The sequence below is a fragment of the Cyclopterus lumpus genome, chromosome 18 (assembly GCF_009769545.1).
Source record: "Cyclopterus lumpus isolate fCycLum1 chromosome 18, fCycLum1.pri, whole genome shotgun sequence".
Lineage (NCBI taxonomy): Eukaryota > Metazoa > Chordata > Actinopteri > Perciformes > Cyclopteridae > Cyclopterus > Cyclopterus lumpus.
The window spans coordinates 4,963,510-4,985,783 of NC_046983.1; the positions used below are offsets into that span (position 1 = coordinate 4,963,510).

The 22,274-nt window shown below is 40.5% G+C and overlaps 1 protein-coding gene across 2 annotated transcripts; it reads right to left on the reverse strand.

Annotated features, from left to right (window-relative positions):
- Positions 1–5,829: 5,829 nt before the first annotated feature.
- On the reverse strand, positions 5,830–21,703 carry c18h20orf27 (chromosome 18 C20orf27 homolog). 2 transcript variants are annotated; one of them, XM_034557645.1, is made up of 6 exons: positions 21,476–21,703; positions 19,129–19,234; positions 13,126–13,265; positions 9,475–9,613; positions 7,813–7,938; positions 5,830–6,731 (listed from the first exon to the last, which is right to left on the reverse strand). In XM_034557645.1, exons 2-6 carry the CDS (start codon positions 19,145–19,147, stop codon positions 6,631–6,633), a joined length of 525 nt encoding a protein of 174 aa, XP_034413536.1. In that variant the 5' UTR covers positions 19,148–19,234; positions 21,476–21,703; the 3' UTR covers positions 5,830–6,630. The 2 variants fall into 2 exon arrangements, with proteins under 2 accessions (XP_034413536.1, XP_034413535.1); XM_034557644.1 differs by having other exon boundaries at positions 21,471–21,702.
- Between the last annotated feature and the right edge of the window lie 571 nt (positions 21,704–22,274).

Below are 22,274 nucleotides of genomic sequence, written 5' to 3' on the forward strand. Positions count from 1 at the left end.
AACATTCAACAGGTGTCTTTGTTATTTTGTCCCCCCCCCCCCCCCCCCCCCCCCCCCCTCTTCACACACACTTGCCTCAAGTCTTGTGTTTATGAAATGTTGATGCACCCGGCCCTTCTCCCTGTTAACACACAATATGTTCTATAAGCACCAAATGATGAAGAAAGAAAAGCATAAACTGAGGTTTGCAAATACAAAATATCAGTAATTTACTGCCATTTATATGTATATAAATATATATATATATATGCAGAGTCATCTTCCTCACACACCAGCCCATGTTCATGGTGTTGAAGGTGCAGCCTGTAGTTTGTTGTGATTGTGAGATTATGTAAAATAAATAAATACATAAATAAGAAATAAATAATTGCATGAATCACCGCAGAATCGGGTGAAATTTCCTCTTTACAGGTGAAGCATCTCTGTGGAGAAGACGAAGAAGCGGGATTATATAATTATAGTTTTGCCGTGTTTTTTCCTTATTTTTTCTTATCCGAGGCCGTAATTACTGCACACAGCCATGGGTCGTTACTCCTTTCAGCTGGCCTAATCTCACAGAGGATGAATAGAAACTGTCAATCAGACGCTGCACTCAGCAGCGAGACAAGAGGGGACTGATTGCTGCTGCTGTGCTGCGACACACACACACACACACACACACACACACACACACACACACACACACACACACACACACACACACACACACACTTGTTCTTCCTTCTTCTCTCCAGTGTCTTCACCCAGCTCTGCCTTCACTGATGCACAACTAAAACCCTCCCCAAAAAAAAAGCAGATTTTATTTTACCACGTTTAACTTTTCCCTGAAGACATGCTCATATTTTGATTTCAGTCTTTTAAGCGTATTAGGACCTTTATTGTCATTCTGTGATGACCGTATTTTAGGAATAACGTATGATTTTGCTGCAAAATATGGCCGGCTGGATGTATGCTGCATGTAGATAGAGAGTTTTAAAAAAAGGAAGTTTTATGTTGACATGTTAATCAATATTCTGTATATTTCACTGGCATAAAAACAAGTATGCAGTTGTAGTTAAAATGAGCTTCATCTCGACATTCAAATGATGTTTATAACGCATCGCTAATCATGCATATGAATACTTTGTACTTTATAGAGTATCTTACTATCATATTATATAATATACTTGTACTTGATCAGAGGAACTGACTGCACAGCCAGTGTCCTCTTTGACCACTTCTTTATCTCTTTTAATTAATTTCCCATGTCAGGATTTTGAATGACTTCGTCAGTGGAATTGATTCATAATCAACTTCCGAAACGTTATGTTAGACACATCTCTGCCTTGAGGAGATGTTCTGGCCTCCAATGAAGTCATTATTGTGTAGTTGATGATCTGAATGCACTTCCAGCTCGACGCCGCTGCAACCAGGGGAACAAACTCGGCTCTTTATGTGTTTTTTCCTCTCCTGATCAAATCAAAACTCATTCCTTTAAACGTCCACCACATTTTATTCTAATAATATTTCCGTTCCACTCAAAATCCCAATTACACATAGGCCTATAAAATAAAAAAAACACACACATCTACTCTCTGCCTGTTTTTGCCCGCAGGCCAAAAAAACATTTTATTTTATTTTTTATTTGCAGCACCGACAGCCTCATGACCCTCTTCCCCGTGTGCGGCTGGATCGCGGCCTTGTGGAGATGAATCTGATCAATCAGATCAATCAACAGAGATTACTGTAATCCCAGAGGTCACGGGGAGGGCAGCGGGCCACTCAGAGTTCACACATGCCACACAAGCTCCAGACAAATCTGTGCAGGAATGGCAAACATTTGGCCGCATGGAGGAGGAGTCCGTGGAAGCGTGAATTTATGGAAAGATTCATTTCAGATGATTTATAGCAACGTTGTGCAGCGCAGTCATCAGAAAGAACCCAGCAGATGCTGCTTCTGTGTCTATATTTAATAACAGAGCACGTTGTGTCACGCCCATGCATGTGTGATTATTGAAATACGTTGGTGGAAATGCGTAATGTTTGGTATAAAAGCTATAAATGCTGCTTTAAGTGGAGGCGGTGCACGCGGAGGGGTTGTTGGGTGGTGGTGGTGGAGACCTGGAGAGAAAAATAAGTCACGATCCAGGAGATTAGTTTAAATAAAACCTTGGAAAGAGGAGAACAAATACGCACGAGCGTGATGGACAAGCAGCGTTACGCACCTTTTATTGGAGTTTATCATCCACACATGGCCTCGACATCAGAAACTGGAGTCAAGTTAGATTAAGTTAGAATTAAGGCCTCTTTTAGATTCATACATTAAAAATAATAATATATATATATATACATATATATATACATATATTGTTGTTTGTTCCCCTCCTCAGAAGGTCATACACGTTGTGCATATTTTACGTGTAGTCCCCGTGCAGCACTGAAATAATGTTTCACACAACAGGTGCACTGAGCCTGTTTCATAAAGTATATTCTTTAATACGAATAAAGAAGCATTTATAAAAACTTCTAATCAATAATTCCGTTTCACCGAATGGCAAAACAACTCATTTTAACGAAATTCAGGCCGTTTTATAAACACGTGAATTGTAATTAGAACATACATTTAGTGACTTGTTTTTAAAGTTTACAAACATGTGAGATATTAAAAAATATGAAATCTATTAGTTTTATATTCAGTCAGTGAAATCTTCCGTCTACAAGAGCCACGATGCCAACAAAATGCTCATAAAATAACTTTATTTCACACTTTAAAAAATTCAAAAAGCAGAGACTCATATATATAAATATATATATAAATATATATATAAACAAATAAAATAGAGTAACATCAAGAGGTGCAGCTGTAGGGCTAGCACGTTCTGATATATACGAATATATGCAACACGAAACATTGCATTAAAGGGACAAACTGTATATTATATCAAATGTAGATTTAGGCTGTAATTGTAAAAACATAACTTAAAAATAATAATCTCTCTCTCCTCAGCTCAGAGTTTATTGATCACCAATACACACGAGCATGTGAGACGTTGCGACGAGCTCATATTAATGCACGATGCACGTGCACCCGCATATACTATAATAAAAATAACTAAACAGGTGTTTGCAGCCAAATTAATAAACTGCAAAAAATGTTGTCTTCCACCTCACAAGTTCAAAGCATTTATTAGAAATAAACACACACACCTGTAAGATGAATAAATAGATGTAGCACGTGAACGAAGAAATAAACGGACTTCTTTCTGCTGAATGTTTGTGGTGATGTTCAGTTTAGGGAGTCCTGCAGCGGCGGTGCTGGTTTGTCCGACTTTAGAATTAGACCTCAAAGTATCCCACGTCGCTCTCTACTCTGCAGAGTTTCTTTAAACTTTTATTTTCTGAACCCGAACGAACACGCGCGGTGTTTGTGTTCATGTCCTCCAACAATGCATTGCGTGTTTTAACTTCCTATGGATATTTGACGTTGTACGTAAGAAGTTTATAAGTATTATTCGTGTTATTGAAGCATTTAGTGGTGTTTCATTTGTATGTTTACATGAAGAAATGAGCCAGAGAGAAGAATCCTATTTTTATAATAATACTGAAAGGAAATAAAGTTTTAATTTTAAGCTTTGAAGAAGTTTTTCAGCATTAAACTCACTTTAGTCGAGTAGTTGTTTTCGTATTTTACTCAAAACCTTGTGAAATCTAATTTTTTTAAAAAGCATTTTGTAACTTTATATATTTAGAATGCAATTATTCCAACACACTACTTCTGAATTTCCAACACTTGTTATAGGTAAACAAATCAAAACAAAGCAATACATCCATTATTCGAAACAAATGTGTTTGGACTTCAAGGGTTTTAATCACCAAGTAAATAACAAGTTTTAATAATGATAATAATAATAAAGCAACATAACTGGAAAGTAATCTTGGTATAAGAAAACATCGACACAGATATATTTAAATCTCTTTTGATAATCCAACACAATTATCTTAATTGGTGTGATTTCAAATATTATTTTTGAATGAAATGTCTAACTTATAAATATGAAAAAATAAACTTTTTGTATACCTCTGTCCGGTCCAGTGACTGCAGCAAAGTGCAACCCACGTTTTAAATGCTAAAACTTCGTTTTTCATGTTGGAGATGAAAAACATGAATATTCTCAGAGCTTTTTGGGCTGATTTTAGTCTCTTTTGAAAGTTTACACTCTGCAACACAAAGTGTTTCCAAAAAGTTAAAAGCATCAGTTAGTTTTCAAGCTCTGTTCTGCTGCATGGAGACCAGGTCATCTTGAAATAAAACCCCACAATCTAAAGGAGACTTTCGCATCAATATGACATGTTGATATTTTATTATTATTATTATAATAATCTCCACTGGAGTTACATGAAGATGTATCTTGTGACATCCGTGTGGCGCCACCAAGTGTTCCTGCTATGAACTGACAGAAGACACAACTCAAACATACACACGTTTTATTAATTTTTGACATTACAAAATAAAATTTAAAAAAAAAATAAATCACACACACAGGAGACAGATATCCACAAACAAACTGCTACATTCTTGAAACAGTTTTAACTATTGAGCGTTTCAGTTTTACACTAAGAGAAAAGCACACGTTGACCTATAATACCTGCAAGCAAACATCACCCCATTAAAACACACACACACACACACACACACACACACACACACACACACACACACACACACACACACACACACACACACACACACACACACACACACACACACACACACACACACACACACACACACACACACACACACACACACACACACACACACACACACACACACACACACACACACACACACACACACACACACACACACACACACACACACACACACACACACACACACACACACACACTAAATAGGGCTTAACACATGACATAAAAAGCAAACAAAACATTGATCCACACAGAGGCAACGTCACGATAGATTCAACTGGAGATGAAGCAGAGCTGAATTTGAATTCCTTTACAAGTGCTCGTGCCTCTCAACTCTCTGATCTGCAGTCGCACCGTGACGAGAGCGTTGGCAGGGAGAGTCAGACACACCTGTGGAGGTGGGATTTAACCCTGGAAACACGACCAGCACGGTGTGTGTACGGTGTGTGTGTGTGCAGGAGGTGGTTAGAGAGAAATGGGACAGTAAAATGAAAAAGGCACTTAGCGTCACATGTGTGTGTTCTGAAGGCTTCGTGGGTTCAAACAAAAGAAAACACCCAGATTCCACTGAAGCAGCCGCAGCTGGTTTTTATGAAGAGGACAAATCCACCAGCATGCTTATTGAATGCGCAAACAATTAATTTAATGGCTTCCTTGATTAGTTGATTAATAGTTTGGTATGTCTAATAGAGAATGCAGAAAAAAAGAAAGAATATTTCTCATCTTGGCTTGAAAAAATAATCACTAATTGATTATCAGAAACGCAGCCGATTAATGTCTTTGTTGCACGGCACCAATTAAGCGACTAATTGTTTAACGGCGGCTTGTTTGGTTGTACATTTCTCTTTACATTCTTTGGAAAGACGCAACACATAACAACAAGTATTTGCAGCTCAACAACAAAGAAGTTCGGGAGCAGAGATCTAAAAACATAAAACACTAAACATCACATTTTAGTGTTAGCTCCTCAAAACAAAAGACAAAGTGCTTCGTTCTAGATGCACTATTTTACACACGTTTCATAATCGTGCATCCATCACGAAAAAAAAATCAACTAAATTCATCAATGCCGTATAGCTAGTGCACACATTTTGAAGCATTAATCTCTTCTGGGTTTTTTTTTCACAGAAGAAAGACTAATTTTCCCCAATTAGTATTGCTGCAAACTCTTTCCTCACACATACACACACACACACACACACACACACCTGTTGAAATATGTTCACACGAGTTTATGGGGATTTCCTTGAAGATGCAGAGAAGGAAAACGTAAGTAGAAGCAGAAGATAGATGGCAGTGTAAATGTGCCCCTTAAATGGAGAAATGTGAGCACACTGAGGAGTGTTACATCCAGAGGTGTAACTGCAGCGCCCCCCTATGGTCAAACAGAGACATTACAGGCACAGCATCGCTCACCAGTTAAACTCTTCTCCCTTGACACGTGCAGATGTATACTCCTTCCTCATGGATCACGTTCAGCTACTTAATGAATAAAAGAGCCCTCGTTTACTCCCTCACCTGTACATTCACGCGGGGTTCAGTTTGCTCTTCAGGAAAAGAGAGAACAAGGAGGCGGAGAACAAGGGATGCCAGGCTGCACTGATTCAGAGAGTGCTGCTGCCCTCTAGTGGTTCAGTAAGGACAACACAGCTTAGTGTGTCAAAAAGAAGACCAGGGGGACGATGACAGACTGATCAGATGCTGTCGATGACGTGTGAAGGTTCTCAGGACACACACACATCCATTTCCTGTGAACACTGGGGCGCTTTAAATGCTGCGTGCACATACTATTACGTGGCACTGAATCATTCGTGTGGACTCTTTTGTTCCTATTTGGTGTGTGTTTTAATTTGGTGTGTGTGTGTATACTTCTATGATGGCAAGTGTGTGTCTGTGTGTGTGTGTGTGTGTGTGTGTGTGTGTGTGCACTGAGCTCCAGCTTTAGTCGAATCCCTGCCAGTCGCTCTGTTCAGAGTCGTACTCCAGCTCCACGCCGATGCAGCGGACGCCCTCCAGCAGCATCGGGGTGCCTTGGTGACGATCTGGAGAGAGAGAGAGAGAGAGAGAGAGAGAGAGAGAGAGAGAGAGAATTACTTTTGTTTTTCTCAGTTAATTTACTGTTTGATTAAGAAAAATACAATGCCTTGATTTCTTCTCTGCTCCTTGGATGCCACAACCGTGAGCCTGATATCCAGGAAGTGATGCAATCCCACCAGACTGGACGCTGACGCACCTGCAGCACGAAACACGTCCTACGAGACTCATTGAGCCGCTGGTTTAAACGCAGTCGTGCGGCTCAGAGCAACAGCAGAGCGTAATCCTTTGATCTGGTCGTCCTCCAGGCCTCAATTACACACAGACATCTGGACAGATGTGCCGGCCACGCTTTGAGAGTCAAAATAAACACCAACACAACCACCATTCATCCTCAAGCACACACACACACACACACACACTTGCTCTACTATATTTACTAATATTATATTTTGCTAATGGAAACACACACATGCCCTCTTCCCCTAATTCTCCGTCTAATTCAGTCTCATTGACACCGATATAAGTGGAGAAAATGCAAATTCCTTATGGGCTCTTTTCCTGCCTCACAAAGCGTGACGATGGCAGAGACCAGACCTGTAACGTCGCCGTGTAGGAAAGCACTTTTGTAAAAAAAAAAATAAGAGCTTCGACACTATAAAACAATAAGGATTTGATATTCCCCATAAAATATCATCTGCACAATTTTCGTTCTACAGAATTCAAACCATTTTATTCTAAATAACGTATATATACACGTTCCTATTTATAAGACCTGTTAGAGATTAACTTGTGATTTAAAGTGACTTTGACCCAGAGTACAAACTCACCAGCAGGTGGCAGTAGCACGCAAGTAAAATAAACGTTCATTTTCTTCCTGAAGAGATCACACAATGAGAGCACAGTGTACAATGTTGACTCTTAACAACGACAACAAAACTAGCATTTTAATTTCCACTTTAGTTCCACGCAAATTGAAAACGTGCATTAAAACAACACTCAGTTCCCCACCTGTCAGAAAAGGCATCAAAAGCATTGCAAACATTATTATCACTCATAATAATAATGATAAAAGGGGAGGAGCCTCACCCATGACTCTGGCCTGAACTTTCACTTTCACGCAGACGTCCTCGTTGGTCTCGCTCAGCAGCAGCACCTCCTCACACAGAACGCCCTCCTGCTGGGCCATGTACTCACAGGTCACCCTCAGACCTCCTGGGAAACAGAGAGAGAGAAGAAGAAGAGGGATTGGATGGATTCACACACACACACACACACACACACACACACACACACACACACACACACACACACACACACACACACACACACACACACACACACACACACACACACACACACACACACACACACACACACACACACACACACACACACACACACACACACACACACACACACACACACACACACACACACACACACACACACACACACACACACACACACACACACACACACACACACACACACACACACACACACACACACACACACACACACACACACACACACACACACACACACACACACACACACACACACACACACACACACACACACACACACACACACACACTTTGTTTATCTCTGCGTGAGGAGATGTTTTGAGTAGGAATCCGACTGATAATAGACGAACAATCACGTGGTCAAGAGAAGAGAATGATGGAAACACACATCAATACAGTCAACTTAATATATTACACACACACACACACACACACACACACGCAGACAACACACACTAATAAAAAAGGGTGTGATAGAAAGCTGAAAGTAAAGGTCAGTAACCTGCTTCAGTTACAGACATTTAGTGGGCACGACTCCCAGAAACATTAGAGGATCCCCTTTGGTCCGAATGAGCAGGTTTAGTGTGTGTGTGTGCGCGTGCGTGCGTGTGTGTGTGTGTGTGTGTGGGGGGGTCCAGTTAAGACCCACACACACTCAAGTTTGAGTGGCGAGTGGCAGGAATTGGAGACAAATGCAGGAAAGTGTTTGAAAGACTCGACTGTCTGTTCCTGTAATCCTCGGCCATCTGGTCCTCCGCCCGGTAACAATGTCAACCAGACGCACAATAAACCTTGTTAAATTAATGTTAGCATAGCATGTGGCTCGGGGACGATTCGTGTGATATGTGAGCCTAATATTAGGAAAGCGTATTTAAAAAAAAAAAAAGAAAAGGGTCTCTAAACAATGAAGGACATTTAAGAGCTCTGTTTGCAGACTGCAAAGAGTTTGATGGGAAGTTTGACCAAAGATCTGACAACAAAAAAAGATGCAACATAGTGGAATAATAATATTGCTGTATACACGTTTTCGCTTGAGTTAACAGGGGAGGAGCAAGATAAGATAGAGCTGCATCCATCTCGAGGGAAATCATTGAGCAACGGCTCCAGTACAAATTAAGAAAGAGTGGAGGGTTTAAAGGTCAGCAATGGACAGATAAACTAGGTTTAAGGTCATTAAAGGTCACATAGTTTGAACACCATGGAGCGCTGGCAAGGTTTTTTAGAAAAATTGTAAGTAATTAGTGACAGAAAAGTTAAAATCAGCCTTAAAATCAGTTAAAATCAGTTATGCTATATTACAAATCTTGAGATTCTTATGGCAATTTTGACGCTTCAACAGTGGTTTAAAATCCTTTTTTTTTTTTGCACTCTGCAAAAGTTCAGCTGTCAGAAGCTCGTGATATTTTTTGAGCAACACCAAGAAAAAGATTAGGCGTCTCACCCTCTGGTGCCGGCGTGATATCGGTGATCCGGAGGTGCGGACTGGGTACCGGTGCCGGACACACGTCCTTCCCCAGAGCCGGGACCTCGGGCAAGGTGAAGACTATTTCATACCGGTGCTGCGTCTTTAGGAAGCCGACCTGCAGTGAGGAGGAGGCACAGACACGTGTTGAAAGGGAACGAGTCGAGTGAAGATTCTCAGGAGGAGAAACAATGGCCGTCTTTCTCTCTCCTTTTGATTACTCCGTCAGTAACGTAGCGAGAGGGATTTATGGAGAGGGACCACACGGGGCATAGTGCAAGTCTATTACAGCTCAATACATACCGGATTAGTGTCCATGAGGAACATGGATAAGTCATTTTCATAAGCAATACACTGTTGGGCTGAGTTTTCCTTGAGGGAGTCCGCTAAATCATCAGCTATTGCTTCGGGGGTCTTAACCCCCCCCCCTCCTCTGCCAAAGTGGCAATTACAGCCGGACCACCTGGATTTCAATAAACGCCAAATACTTCCACTAATCCTAATCCCACGTGAAAAGGTTTGTCACTAATTCAAGATCTTAATCTCATTCATAGCTACACCTCCTCCAGCAGTTTGGAGGCTGAAGACTCTCCAAAAGACCCCGAGGACGGCACAGTCGAAGTAGAGTACCTCTGACCTTTGCCGACCTACGGCAAAAAGGTCAGAGGTAGAGCCACGATGGTCAGTCGATCAACGATGCTATTTAGATAATCCATTAATGGTTCAAGTCATCGTTCACTCGGATTTCAGCTTCTCCAACCTGAGAATCTTCTGCTTCATTTCCTTCTCTGTTGAAGCTTCCTTTCCAAAGTACAGAAAGTAGCCTCAATTATTACATTGGAAGGAATTCGTAATCACAACATGGTTTTGTTCTTCAACCGATTAGTTCATAAACAGAAAATTAAACAATTGATTACATGTTTCAGTCATTTATTAATTAATTATTATCTTGTTTTAGCTTCTCAAATGCAGTTTTTTCTGATTTATGTCACTGGACTTTGAATATTTTTGGGTTTTGAGACTGCAAATCAAGCAATTCAAAAGACCTTCCTTTGGATATGGGAGTGACGGGCATCTTTTGCTATCTTCTGAGATTTTACATACTGAATAATTGAAAAAGATATATATACAAGATCATCAAATCAGGTTGCATGATTCACATTGACATTTTCAGAGTGACAGACAGAGTCAGACAGAGTCAGACAGACAGGTAGCTGCCAAACATTTAGCAAAGAGAAAAATTCATGAGGGGGATCTTCAAAGGAGTCAGGATACAAAAAACAGAAAAAGGAGAGCCAGCGAGTGAGAGAAGGACCGCGGGGCCGAGCATGAGAGGACCGATAAGCCTCGAGCCCCAAACGGCATGAAGGGAGACGTGAGCGAGGGGAAACACTGGAGAAGAAAACAAGAATCCTTCTGTGAGCGCGGTCCCACGCATGTCCAAGAGACACTGCGATCCGCCGCTGAATAATTCAGTCAATATTAATTTCATGCTGCGGATTTGGACCAAAAAAAAAAAAAAAAAAAGGGGGAAAGCTGACAGGAAGCATTTCAGCTTGAAGTCTAGTTTTACGAGAGCACAACTGAGCGAAGACCAGACCGAGAGTGGGACTGGAGACGCAGAGAGACTCGTCTTTACCCCAGAACAACGGTGCAATTCTTTAGGGCCCATTGCACACAGTAATTGCCCACATAAAAACCTTGATTATTTATTTTGTTTAAAGGAGGATAGCTTCTTCATTGCCCCTCCTCGGCAGTGTTTCCTGAAGGCAGCCTCACGTCCTCGTGGTCATTAACCCTCACTGTGATCCGGTTACTCAGTAATAAAACACCTGGAACTGTGCTCGTCTGCATTGATTTGCCGGTGTCTTATATACAGTATATTTATAAGAAATTTTAAAAAAAAGAAGCTCATGAACATAATCTCCATCCCCTGCGTCAGAAAACAGCAACAAGGATGGCCGGCCGGCACCCACACATGCAGACTTTGTGAAATTCCAATCCCCTAAATCATAACTTGGATTCACACAGCTGTTGTACGCATGCCACTCTCAAACCCACCCACGCACACACACACACACTCACTCACTCCACCGTTCTGCACAACTCCCCCGGCCATTTCCATGGCAACCTCGCCTCCCCCTCTTCGGGCTGCTGGTACTGTGTGCCCACTCTCCGGCGCGCCTAAAGAGCTTTTGGAGGAAACGCACTCACATGGACGAGGCCGTCACTGTGAAGGTCGGGGCCAAGTTTTCCGGTCCGTCTCCACGCGCACACGCAAGTGATTTGGCTGTGAATTCATTTCAAAGCTCGTAAAAAAAAAAAAAAAAAAAAAAAAAAAGGATGAGCGACAGCGAGCACGTCCAGAACTTTCCTTTTTATTCAGTAAAAAGAGAGGAAATGACAACAAAGGACACTTAAGTCATGCTGTTATCTTTATATAAACAAGCATAGGGCATAATCTGCCTGCAGCTACTTGAGATGCACTTGACTGTGTGCGCCAGCCACTCATAGAAAATATTATCCATAAATCTGTTAAGATAGATCATGTGGTCGGTCCTCTGATTGTCTTTTCTCAAACCTTTTAAAATCAGTGCTTTTGAATTTCTATCTCACTATTATCCATCTTAATATTTAAGTATTAAGTGCCTTCATGAAGCATCTCAAACGCCCGCAGCCACGCTAGCAGCTCTGTGGGCCTCAGCAATGCTTTGAGCTAATTGCTAACATCCTGCAGCATGCTAACGTTAGCTTATTAGCCCGGAGGCTGATGGGAAAGTCACACGTTTTGTAGGCATTTGGTCACAAATCTGTAAAAAAAACAACTAAAAAACAGCACCTTCCAAGAAATAAATGAGCTCCTGTATGTTTGAAGTAAGCAGTTAGAAGGAGCACGTTTCCTCTATGCACCGCTTGGAAAAACATGGCGGCTGTCCGGCTTATCGGGCCCCTCATCAGGACTTTCAGGGCCAGTGGGCAAACTCAACTAATGTCATATCCGCTTCAAAACTAATTGAATGAGCAGTAATAGGAAATCTGTTCGTACTGGAGCTTACTGGTTTGTCCCTTGCTTTTTATTGACACCGATTCATTTGCAGATGAAATGATAAAAAGGGTCTTGTGCCCCGTACAGCACACGGCCTCCACCTTACCGGCTCCTGTTTGCTGCCGTGTTACGCAGCACCACGTGTTTTAACGGGCGTCTTATTATTGCAAATCTGATCCACAAAAGATATGATAACCCTGGCAGGAACATCAACTTGGACTGGGATTGAGTGATCAGTCGTACATGGAGTCCGTGAAGCAGACGGGGGCTGAATAATGTCTGGAGGCTGTGCAGAAGACCAGGGCGCTTGTGATGATGCCAGCTGATAACTGGGCTCGGTAGAAAGGAGGATAATTATCTAATAACGATAAACATTTTGGAAACTAAAATGTATTCATGCCAGATCAACATTTATACAAGTAGAGCACACACACACACATTTCTGGCTTCACGGTTATATTAACCTCTTATCTAAATGTCCAGAAAAATGTAATCTGATAGAAGAAGAAAGTCAATAAAAATAAAAAAATAAACATTTGAAGAGGTCGTACCCGTGCGCTGTAATTGCCGGGTTGAAAACACACCTTGACCATGAAGTTGCCATCATCCTCGGGAGTCACCATGACGACGGAGTCGTGCAGCTTCTCGTCGAAGTGAACATGCGACGGGGGTCCGGCGGCGGGGGGCTCCTCTGAGAAGCGCACGCCGCCTGCCTTTGCGCAACCTGAGGGAGAAAGGAGAGGTCGCACATGAACAAGTACACTCACACGGGATGCTTTTTTAAAAAATTACAAAAAAGGGAGAACCAACGCATTAAACCGCCCCAGTCGCCTGCTTTCAGGCACATAAATAATTGAATAATATATCCTTTATTAATTAATAATAGAGGGGGCTGAACAGCACTTTGCAGACGCGATCACTCACACCTGCCAAGGCCTGAAAAACACACACACACACACGCACACACACACACGTTCATTGTTTGGCAGGACTGAAGGACAGAGGAAAGGAAGAGAGAGATCAAAGTAACAGTTGAAGGAGAGAAACCAAATAAAAGTCAGGAGGGGAAACGGATGAAGAGAACTTGGTGTTGACGAAGTCTGCGAGAGAGCCGAGAACTCGGAGTGTGAAATGGTAGAAAAACGAAGAAATGAGTTCAGTTACAACCATAAAAACGATATAATGAACTCCGCCCTCGGTGACCACAACGGCCTTGAAGTTGTTGTTGTTTGTGGCTGAATGCAGGCTGCTGGCAGCATCAATAGAGTTTAAAACCGTAGGAACGTGGCTTTTTAATGTCAATAATTCTCTATGGTTGACTTAAAACTGCTAGCAAATACAATGTGCCATCAAACTGAAATTACATTACAGGGTCCTCCCCGGGATCCCAGTGTCTAAATAAAAGGAGCTAAAGAAGTTTAGGCTTGCACGCTGAACATTTTATTTCCCTTTAGGTTTTCGTGTTCTCCGATGACACTGAAGTTTATTGTTTTCCTGCCCAGGAATTCACTCCCAGTGTGAGAGAATGGAAACCTCCTCCTCCCAAAAACAATAAGTCTCATTGACATGGAACAATGTGTCTGAACTGAAGGCTCCGGGTCTGATGATAGAGCTTCGCTTCCCCAGACAGTTGCACGCTTGTTGTCCTTTTGTTGGGGCTCATCCATCACGTAAACTTGAATACCATTTCCCAAATAACCTCTTCAAGAATGGCTGTTATACTGTCTGTGTGTATCTATGTGTGTGTGTGTGTGTGTGTGTGTACATTGGACTCTTGCTTTAGAAATAGTGCTGCACACAGCTTAAAACAACAACAACGTGCAGTGAAACCCAGATATGTATAATATTGCACATGCTCTGAGAGATAAGAGATATAAAACCAGGAGAGAATCACAAAAGCCATAAACCCATAATAAAAAATATATATAAATACCCGAGTGTGAGAACCGACAACAACGAAACGGAGTTGAATTACACGAAAACTGTGTTGACCCAATAATCTAGTAAAACTTTGTTGTGCTCATTTTAAAGTAAATATGATGCGTGTGTAACGTGTCGGTTTGACAATATTAAGTACAATCTGTTGTATTTTCTGTACGCGATACTCGTCTTCAGGCATCATTTCTCGCGTTAAAAAAAAAACAAAACACATTCGTGTTGATGTCGCCTCAAATCACAAAACGTGTTTCTTTGTGCCAGCCTTCTAATTATTCTCTATTTATTCCCCCCCAAGAAAAATAGGTGCTTCAATCAGCAATATGGCCACCCGGCCTGAGCCAACGTTGCTGATTGCCAACTCGATGTTGGCGTATTTAATATCAAAACAAGGCTGGATCATTCGCTCAGTTAAAGACATGGAGATGACTGGATTATCAAGTTATTGTGATACACTAAGACAAAACGGAAGTTATTACTTGTTACGTTTACAGATGTACAGAGTTAAAGTATCTCCTACGAAGCTGTGAACGCAACTTCCTCCGATGAACAATAAGGTCCTGCGTTAGCTAAAAAAACATTTAGCAATTTGGGGATATTTTACATGAGGCTTTCGTTGGGGTATTTTGTTCAAAATCCTATGATTATGTTGGCAGATTGCTGTCAATCAAATCTGATGAAACCTCCACGCCCACACAGTCCTGATGAAGCAGATTCATAAATACCAAAACATTTTATTTCTCAATTATTAACTTGATTGTTACTTATTATTTTTGAATCAAAGTACTATTGCCAACCTGACAGTTGGGGGATTTTATTCAAATACTAAACAAATTATACAAATTATACAAATACTCCTTTCAATCAAACAAGATGTTTGTCAAACGATGATAATTTGACTTTCTCTGCAATGTGAAATCGGTGACATCGTGTTAATTATTAAGATAACAGAGCCTGATAACAATGTGACATTTATCTTGAGGATTACACCACAAACAACATTATTTATTTATTAATCCCCCAAGAAAAATACAACAGCACACACATGCTTTAATATAATTACGCATCGCTGGAACAATCTTTCTCTGCTCAGATCTCCCGTATGAAGGGATTCAAACCTGTTCATATTATTTTATCGTTGATCATACCTTAATGTTTGACAGTTTAAAATGTTTTGTTAATGTTAATACTGAAGAGCCACTTAAGTAGTCTACTGTGTATAATTGCATATGCTGAATTATGTCTCAATGAAGCATGTAAGCACTGCCGTTAAACTTTCATAAAGATTCATATTAGAGAAACGAAATCTACACTATCAGCAATCTGGGTCACAATAATGAGTTCAGGAGTGTGTGTGTGTGTGTGTGTGTGTGTGTGTGTGTGTGTTGTTTAATATGTAAAGCTGTACCTACAAAAGATCGTGCAGTCTGCACAACACCTTGCAATATTAATAATATCCCGTGGTGGATTAAAGATATAGTGCGATATTACAAGTCTCTCCCGAATCCAGATAAAAAGGTGAACAAGATTGCAAGTTAATATCTGAAAATGAGTTTTCTTTACAACAATATGCCTTCTTTTCATATATACAAGTAAACTATTATTAATGGGTCTATTAGAGAGTATATCAAACTCAAATTAAGCATTACAAAAGGTTTCGGGGTTAAGTATTCTTCCAAAAACACATCTCCTGGCATGCATTCAACATCAAATATCAATTGAATTAATCCCTATGCATATGTAGGTATATATTGTTCCTCCTAGAGAACCATCATATCATAAGGTCACCGCTCATGCATTAAGAGGCTTTTTGCACACAAAGGGGGCTCCATTACTGTAATTATGTTCACACACACTGGGCTTAATGATGGTGGGCTTTCATACTGTATGCCATCAGGTAAGAAAGGATACAGTATACCCTTTGGAGTTTAGAAAGAGATGGTTTTCATTTAATGCTGATTTATGCTAATTCTCTAAATATAATACCATAAACACAATAAAGTTCATTGTACTGAACTGTAATGTTCTTTTATTGAGGATACATCACTTACATGTAATTATATCTGAATTTAATGCAAGATATCATAACGATGATTGCTCAAAAGGTTTCGTTTGCAGAATTGCCTCAGAATATAATGACCCTGTTTTATGGCTATTCCCTTTATAATGGCTTATTATGTCTTTTTTTATGATCATTGGTACAGAAGGAGCCTCTGATTGTGGATTATGTAACAGCACTTTCATTTTTATGTACACAAGCGGGCACCTTTAAAATCAAAAAGAACCAGATATTTCCAAATATCGTGTTTCATATTGACAATAAAATCCAATCCAAGTGCTGCAGCTGTCAATCACCAGAATCCAGCGCATCCAAAATAACAATATACCATTGTTCACAGAGCCTCGAGAGCAAACTCATTTCGCTTGTATCCGTGACCATCAGGTGAGGGGTCGCAACCTTTTGTTTGTTTTTACATCAGACTTCATATTAAAGCAATGTCTTGAATCGGAGTACTCAGATTACACATTACTCAATATGTGTGCATGCCTGTAAACAGTCAGCGTGCCTGGAAAATGTTTATTTTATCCTCTATAATTTTACTTGAAATTGTTATTAAAGTTCTTAATCAAAAGGAGGAAATACTCATACTTAACATTTTTCAAGTAGGCTTTACCACGTTGGTTATTTCATACGGACTATTTGTTTATGGAATTACCCGAAACGTGTGATCGAGATATGACATAACTTCTATCGGGATAGATTCCCTAAAACAAGTAATTTAACTGCAGTGTAACGTGTCCAATATCACCTGCCTCGCTTTGTACCACGAGAGGCCGCCTCTCCATTGTTATTAAAAAACAGGCATGTTTCGTATTATGTATTTTTTGCACCTATACGAACAGCCTCGGAGCAGGAGTCGAGCTTTGAGCCACGCCCCTGATTATCACAATACTGAGATCTGTTGCCTTTATAGACGGGTCGGGTAATCTCAGACAGCGCCAGAGCAGACACACACACACACACACACACACACACACACACACCACACACACACACACACACTGAACTGGCTTATTTCAGATTAATCTCCTTCCACTAATCTGTCTGTCAGTATATCTGCCTCTGCTCTGCTGGATATTACAGGGCTCTGAGATCTGAACTCTCTCTCCTTTACCAAGATGGCAGCACGCTCCAAATAACAGAACAGTGTCCGGTTTAGGACAACAAGGCCCACGTTTAGGTTCAATCAATGCGAGTGATCAGCGCCGTCGTGTTATTTCCCCTCCTGTTTAGATACCTTTGAGTCATCTTTCCTCCCACTGAGAATCACAAGCACCTCCAGCTGATGGAAAACATTAATACATTTAAAAAAAACACACCTGGTACTCGAGCTTTTTGCAAAAAGATTAATTAGATTATGCTTTAAGTGCGCCGCTTGCCAGCCTCACAGTCAGATTGAACCGATCCATCCGTATCCACACGTCTCCGTTGGCATCTCTTCTCCTTGCCACAGAGACGGGGATTTCTTTGTCAGTATTTTTCACAAAAGAAAACGACACCCATCCAGTATACAGCCGGCTCCATCAAGAAACAAAATGCGTGATTACAAAGTGAGTTGAAGCCCTATTTGCAGAGGACGAGGATAAATAACTTTAGTAAAAATGGTTCTTTAGAGACCATTCATTGGCTGTTGAAGTAAAGGCAACAGAGCTCTTTATTTATGAGAACGCGTAGTCGTTTACAGCTCTTTACCACGTAGTGTGCTCTTCCAATGGGTTTTAATTGACCCCTTTCCTGCTTTTGAGCTAATTAATTCACAAAAATCTGTCCCCAAGCTGCTGACACAGACTCTCCAGTGTCGACACACCCCAAGAAACCCAGCCGCACGAACAAATTGATTGTGAATTCAAATCCAATTGATTATCCTTCACAAAAGCCCCCCAGGATGTCTTAAAAAAGGTGAAAAGGTCAATGCGGGTATCTCAATCACAATATATTAATTCTGTCATCCTGTTTGTTTGTTTGTTTGTTTGTTTCCAGCCCGTCTTAGAAATCTTCAATCCAGGGGAAAGATTACAGGAAGTTTAAATTGTCTCCAGCAGATTAAAAGGATGCAGCTCCAAGCATCATGATCGTAAAAGAGCTTTTATGGACAGGAAGTGGCTTTGAAGCTATCTGGGATTTCCTGTTCTATATGCGCATCGATTTTATATCTCAAGCATTGTTTTGATTCTGATCCACTTTCAAATTAAAAGAAATCGGAGATGGAACAATGAAATGGAGAAGAGAATTATGCCTCTATTTAGTAACAGTAGACTGGGTTTCTTTATGTTAATAAACTGGGCATGTTAGGACCTCCCTCACTTCCCCCTCAGATGAATTTGTGCAATTAATTTTGCAGCAAGTTGCCGCACCATTGATTGAAGAGACAGCAACATGAGACTTGATCCTGGGCCGCCCACATTTACCTCAAAGCAACTTAAAATGGTTTCCACAGCTCCCCGAAAGTTGCAGAAAAAACATTTTGTGCTACTGAAAGACTTAAAGTGCCTTTAAATGTGAAATGCTTATGCACACACACACACACACACACACACACACACACACACGTTATTAAAACAGGGCAATGAAAGCAATAACACAAACTCACTCTTCTTTGCAGCAGCCATGTCACAGGAATTGGTCCAGCACCGACACACTTGGACACGCACACTGTCACAGCGTTGTCATCTCAGCAGTCTGACCTCAGAACAGCCCTGCGAAAACCAGTTAGGATGGAGGAGACAGGGAGCGAGAAGCAGTTAGCAATATAAGGAGAGAGAGAGAGAGAGAGATAGAATAGCAGTGATTCGATCAACGAAAGAGCGATGAAGAGCAATAAGGAGGACGGTAAAGGTTGAACAGGTTTATAGCGAAATAAAAACGGGGAACCGATGGCTCGCCACAATAAGCTTCCCGGGGTGTTTTTCCCCTTTCTGAAAGCACGATCCCAGGTCAGCCCGAGAGCACAGCGGATCCAGGGAGTACCAGAGACTCCCAGCAGAGACTTCAATTAAAAGGAAAACAACAAAACAGTTTAAGAGGATTATGGAGGGGCTGAAGCTGCTGTCGGCTTCGCACAGATGGAAAACGTTCATCGCGTCTCTGGGGAGGTGCTCGATATGAATATCAAAAATAAATAAATAAATAAAGGAAATAAACGGCAGCACATAAGCAAGCGAGATAGTTGTCAAGTTAATGTAATACGCAGCCACAATAACATCAGCTTTTACTTCCAGGCATTACATATGTTATATAACCAACCTGTGTTCAGTCTGACAATATTCTCCAAAGCTGAGACTTTACTGGGATCATAGAACAGGGGGAAAGCTTTACATGGACACAAATCACATTATTTTATCCCGGCTTTCCCACATGGCTGTGCTGGTTGCTGCTTGGTGACTGTGAATGTATATACGATATCTGTACCGTGGTACACTTATTGCCAAGCTAATATCTGATCTCAGCACCGATAGTCGAGGCTCATATGTGCAGTCGTGTCACGTGCATTTCTTTTTTCTTTTCTTTTTGTAGTCTTGATCATGCATTTCAAATCTGGACAAACCTTGACTCTGTTATCTGATAACAGTCTTATCGATCATGTAATTATTTTAGATGCAATGATCTAAGTGTCCCTTTTACACCAACAGCGAGAACATGAGGAATAAGTTGTGTTTTGCGCTTTCTTACTTTAATTGTAGTGAGGCTGGGAATTGAGGAGGAGCTGTAGCCAGGATCCAGAGTTTGGGGCTTTTCATTGGGAGTGAAGGGCATATCCACTAAAAATAGGTTGGAATTAGCGAATGATCCACTTAACATTAGGAAATATCTGTTCCGTTCTGGGCACCTAAATGGGTCGCTATGATTAGAAGAAAAAAAACCACTGGTGAGATGTAAACGTCCACGCCTCCACCTTTTGAGAGGGTGACACCAGAACGTCTGATTGGATGGAACCAGCTCTTCTGACGTTGGCGTTTCAATGTCGAGGGGTTCCCGGGGCTCTGCAACGCTTTGACGAGTACTAAAGGTTCCCCCTGCAGTGGTTGTGCATTTGCATTACCGGCGGGTTCCTTCTCCAGTCATCTTCAAATAGGGTGTGAGAGCTGAACTTAAATGACATGCATGACCACCGTATCACAGAGAGCAGCAACAGGTACCCGATCTCCTGCTTTGAATTTAAGCTTGTTGCCGGGTAAAACAGGACATGCCGGAGTGACAGCAAACATAACAAAACCCCATAAAGAAAAAACATTATCTCACTGCATGTGAACCCGGTTGCCCTTTAGAGCTTAAAACAATTATCTGATTAATTTATTAGTGGATCAACACAAAATTAGTCTGCAACATTATAAATCAATTAATCACATTAGTCAATCATTTGGAGTTTAGACAGTTTAACTTGGTCTCTGTTTTCTGGCATTGCATGAACTTAAAATGAATATTAGTATTACAGTATTGTAGCTCTCATTCTATATCTTCCCACTGTCGACACCGACTCAAAATATGTATTGCATGATATTGGTACTCGGTGCATCTATAGTAACTTCTGCAGCAATGATTCATCCTTGTGGCCGCATCATTTATGTTCATTTGCATCAAAAACATTCTACCTTTTTTTGCTCTTAATTGTGCATGTATTTAAAAATATAGTTGAATACAATTTTTTTAAATGTTTAATTCACCTTTGAATCAACACCGCGCTGGTTGAAAATAACCCATCATCACATATCAGGGCTGTAACTGTAGCGTGACATTATGAGTAATGATGACCCAACAGGAGTAAGTCTAACAGTGTGTATCTATGGAGGCTACACCACAAGTATAGATATTTAATTAACAGGTGCCACAGGAACATGAACATATGCCAACAGGTGAGTCCGCCCATGCTCGGTGATGGTAATGTCCCTGAAAAGTTGTCGCGTGACAAGCTGACAGATTTCTTTTCAGTCTTACCTTACTTTATTCACTGGAGGTGACCCTCGGACAACGAACTGTGCAGATGAGCGAGATCTCCGTCCGTCGGTCCGCAGACGGGTTGTTTGGTTCCGGGGGAGTCCAGCTAGACCCACCAGCGGCAGCTCAGGACACGCACGGGCACCAGAACCACCACTCCTCTCCTTTCTCGTGCGTCTTTTCTCCGCTGCACTTTCGCGATCGTCGATTTCCGCATTTGATCACGTGGGTTGTTTGTGGCTCCTCGTGTGCTGCTTACTTATAGCTTACAACCCGGGTTTTCACAGATAAAATGAATAAATATGTTTAAACCCAGGTATGTATATATATAAATATAAATATATATATTATATATATATAAAATTAATACATATATTTATATAAATATATATATATATGTATTTATTCACTATATATATATACAATTAATAAATATATATGTATATTTATTACACAAATAAATATATTTATATATATATATATTAATATAAATTAATATATATCAATATACATCCAAAATATATACATATATGTATTTATTTATTGTATTCATATTTTATTTATAAAATAAAATAAATACATATATATAATATATATAAATATATTTATTTATTTTATAAATATATATATATATAATAAATAAATACATATATATATATTAATATATTTATTTATTGTTTATATATAGATAAAAACTTGTAATGCAGCAGTTGGTTTATCTCTCCATCTCCGACCACCAGTGATCTATTGTGGTTAAAGGGCGCCATCTACCGGTGAATTGTTGCATGACATCATGTGTACATA

Coding starts and splice junctions, on each gene's coding strand:
- c18h20orf27 (XM_034557645.1), bottom strand. Junction 9,614..13,125: donor ATGGCAACTTCATGGTCAAG/GTGTGTTTTCAA, acceptor TCCTCACTGCAG/GTCGGCTTCCTAAAGACGCA. Junction 7,939..9,474: donor TATCACGCCGGCACCAGAGG/GTGAGACGCCTA, acceptor TCTGTTTCCCAG/GAGGTCTGAGGGTGACCTGT.